This window comes from Triticum dicoccoides, chromosome 4B, assembly GCF_002162155.2.
Source record: "Triticum dicoccoides isolate Atlit2015 ecotype Zavitan chromosome 4B, WEW_v2.0, whole genome shotgun sequence".
Classification (NCBI taxonomy): domain Eukaryota; kingdom Viridiplantae; phylum Streptophyta; class Magnoliopsida; order Poales; family Poaceae; genus Triticum; species Triticum dicoccoides.
Window position 1 is genome coordinate 466,576,868 of NC_041387.1, and position 3,877 is coordinate 466,580,744.

General features: G+C 50.3%; 1 protein-coding gene across 2 annotated transcripts in view; it reads right to left on the reverse strand.

The window, feature by feature from the left end:
• Window positions 1–2,784: 2,784 nt before the first annotated feature.
• The window catches only part of LOC119290910, a 1,698-nt gene continuing 605 nt past the window's right edge, over window positions 2,785–3,877 (reverse strand). The window contains exons 2-3 of one of the 2 annotated variants that reach the window (XM_037569591.1): window positions 3,281–3,872; window positions 2,785–3,175 (exon numbers count right to left, since the gene is read on the reverse strand). In XM_037569591.1, coding sequence (XP_037425488.1) covers window positions 3,089–3,175; window positions 3,281–3,872 — 679 coding nt within the window. In that variant the 3' untranslated portion in view covers window positions 2,785–3,088. Of the gene's footprint in view, window positions 3,176–3,280 lie in introns of both variants that reach the window. The other variant, XM_037569590.1, reaches the window with a different exon arrangement.

Genomic DNA, 3,877 nt, shown 5'->3' on the forward strand with positions numbered 1-3,877 from the left:
AAAACAGAGAGAACAGATCCATATGCAAATATGCTTTTCGTAGACGAGATACATACGTGTGGTATGTCAATTTGAGAGTATAGTTTCCCTTCCATAGAAAAATATACTCCCTTCGTCCTAAAATAAGTGACTTAACTTTATACTAACTCTGGTACAAAGTTGTAATAAGCTCAAGACAATTATTTTGGGACGGAGGGAGCAGTATAAAACACCACACCGAAATAGTACTATTCCAGAATTAATTGACGCATGAGGTATATTTATACCGTTTCACTTCCACTGACACGGAACACTCCTTTCTATTATTACTACTTAAAAAAAGTACTTAAATATAAGTCTTTTAAGAGATTTCACTGTAGACTATATACGGAGCAAAATGAATGAACTTATACTTTAAAAGGCGTCTATATACATCCAAATGTAGTCTCTATAATGAAATCTATAAATACTTATATTTAGAAACAGAGGGAGTAGAAATTTCCACTGTTATCTGGCACTAGTTCCCACTTCCCAGTCGCTGCCAAGTGCCAAAGCAAATAAAGGAACGCCAGAGGTACTACAACGATACTCCCTCCGTCCGAAAAATTTGTCATCAAAATGGATAAAAAGAGGTGTATCTAGAACTAAAATATATCTAGATACATCTTTTTTTATTCATTTTGATGGACGGAGGGAGTACTTCATTAAGCAGAGACAAGACAGGACCATCTTTTTATCTACACGATGCCACTTTTTTTTTTGCTTCTCGCAGATTGCGATGCGTTGGTGGAAGAGGAAAGAGAGAAGAAATGGGCAGAGTTTGCCTGCACCAGCAAGGAGGAAACGGAAAAGGTACAGGAAATGGGCAGAGAGAAGAAATGCATCCTAAAAACGGACCCATGACCATATGAGTTGTACATTACCGAACTTTGTAACTCGATCGGTGGGTCTTCTCTTTCCTTTCCGAACCGGGCGAGATAAATAATCTGCTAATGATGCCAAAGCGTGCTTGGGCCCTTAGAGAAAACACTCAAACTGAATAACAGACATCAGTGCCTAATCTGGGCGTGTGCTGGCTGAATCGGTGCCTAATCCGAGCATGCAAAATGCTGAGACCCTTGACGATCAAAATATCAATACCCTAATGCCTGCTTCATTATATTGGATTCTCTGAACAGTTTTGCTAGAACTCATCTAGATGAGATATAATTTGGTCTCATTCACCTTTTATAGCCATTGGATGTGATGCTATAAGATATGTGTGTGCTGACGTGGGTTGTACCTGTTCTTGTTTTCAAAGTGAATGAGACCAAATTATATCTCATCTAGATGAGTTCTAGGTACTCCCGGTCCCAACAAACGGTTCCCAGAAATGTCCGTTTCATCTCGGCCGGTAGCGTTCAGAGCTCCGTTTCCAGTTTCCTGCACTCACTGTTTGGCACCCTGACGCGCAGAGGCACCCACATTAACCACTTCCAATAGCACAGTCCGCAGTTCCGCATCAATGCACTCCTCGGTAACTCGAGTACAGGTACAAAAGCAAAGGAATTGCACTAAGGGCCATCTGGCCGACGATGATTAGGACACACACGTCGGTCTCCGTCCAGACTCCAGACCCAGGGCGACGTCACGTAAGTAGCGGCGCGCGTAGGAAACGGCGAGGCTACGGCGGTGGCTCGCGAGTCCTTGTCAGGTCAAGAATGATGGTCGCTATACACCAAAATAAAAGGCAAAACGTCAAGGCAACTCAACGCGAGGAGGAACACGAGACAGAAGGCTGGTCCGGAGATCGGATTCGAGGTCACGACGGGCTGCCGCGTTGTATATCGTGTTGTGTTGTACCAACCGCGAAAGCTCTCACTGCCCGCAATCGGCGGATTGTGATGCAGCGACTTGGGTGGTTTGGTCAAGCGAAGTGAGGTTCGATCTAGTGCGCTTAATCGTTACTCGTACCTCGCTCGATAGGACTAGTGATCTGTAAGATATCCATGATAAGTCTGATGAACAACTTGTAACATGTACACAGTGTTAATTCTTTATTTTTTGTAGGGAAGGCACACAGTGTTATTATAGCACAACTTTTGATGAAACTTGAAGACGTGACAACAAATTTAATACACGAATGTAGGGCAATCCTTTTCCCTAACCACCAATAGAGGAAAAACAATGCAATTCGATGGCACAACAAGCTTGTGCATCAACACACTGATGACTGGAAGTCTCGCACAGATTCACAAAAACCATGTCATGTCATGCCATGTGCAAACTGAGATTCGTTGTCAGAAAAACCCATCTTCATCCCCTAGTTTAACAAGGTTTAATATCCGGTCGGCTGTAGACTCCCACCATTTTTTACTAAATACTGAAAAACTCGTAATATTCCTGTCGTCTGTCGACAAGGGTCGCAAGGAATGGAACGTCAAATTTAAGCTTCAAACAAACTTTTTCCACGCAATGCCAAGCTGCCCATCCCACTCTCCAAGGTTGTAACCGCACAGCTGCCTTTGACGGTCTGGCCCCCACCACGATGGCACCGTGGAAGCAGGAAACCAACCGCACGAGCTCGTCGGCTCCTGCTCGCGTTTCCATGGCGCACCCGGCACCTCCACTACCGGCTGAAGCAAGCACGGGCGTGGCGGTGTGCGTCGGACAGCGCAGTTCCCCACCGACTCCCACGGCCCACCCAAACACGCGAAGGGAAACCATTCCACGGACGCGGACAACAAGGAGGAGGAGCGAGCGGAAAGGGGTCGGTCAGATTCCACTCGCTCCTCGCCTTTAGCCCCGCACCACTTCCTTTGCTCCTAAGCAACGGCCATGGAAGAAGAACCATGGCGACTGATTTATATACTCACTGCTAATGGCATCCAGTAATAATTCACAAGAATCAGTGGTAACCTCAACCTGCTAAGGCGAGGTGAGGTGAGAGCTCAAAATTTACCCGGCCCCCACGCGCAGCAAAGGAATCAAAACCCGAGATTAGAGACTAGAATCGACGTACAGATTCCCATCCACATATATCTATCCCCACTAGATTAATACCAGTAGCTTCCGCTTCTGCGGTGTTGCGGCGGCGGCGGCGGCGAGGTTGGCTTGGTTCGCTTGCTGCCTACACGCTTAGCCCGTCCACGCCGCATTGCTTGTATGTCACCGACTGCCTCTTGGGACTGATGTCGATCGCGCAGTCCACCGACACCTGCAGGTTTTGTTCACGAGTCCCTTTCGATCAGCCCAGAGCTTGCGGAGGAAGCGAACAAAAAAGGTTGGTTCCGGGTGCGGGATTGCAGTGGTAAAATTTTACCTGGACTTTGGGGGAGGAGAAGCCGAGCACGAGGATCTTGGCGGCGACGTCGCCGGTGATGCGGAACTCGACGCGGTCGTTGAGCGCGGCGTCGCGGATGAGGTCCTGGGCGTCGGACTGGAGCACGTTGAAGCGGTCGACGATGACGCGGGTCTGGAGCAGGCGGGTGCTGTGGGCGGGCTGCTCGAACCCGGGTACGGCCGCCACCCCGAGCGGCACCCCGTGGTACATGACGTCGAACGCCGTGGCGGCGTAGCGGATGCCCACCTTGTTGGGGTTCACGGCGGTGAAGAGGAGCGTGATGTTGAGGGAGAGGTAGGCGGCGGCGGGGGCCGCGGCGACGTTCGGCGAGGCGGCCGGGGAGGGCGGGGCGACGAGGAGGTACTGGACGGCGACCTGGTCGAGGTCGAACTGGGGCTTGCGGGGCTTGACGGCGAGGACGACGACGAGCGCGACGGCGAGGGCGAGGAGGGCGAGGAAGATGACGAGCATGAAGATGCAGCAGCAGCAGCCGCGGAAGGAGGCCGAGGAGCCGTAGGAGGGCGGGGCGCCCCCGTAGTGCGGGCGGCGCTGCGGGTAGGAGGGCGGGCCGTAGTG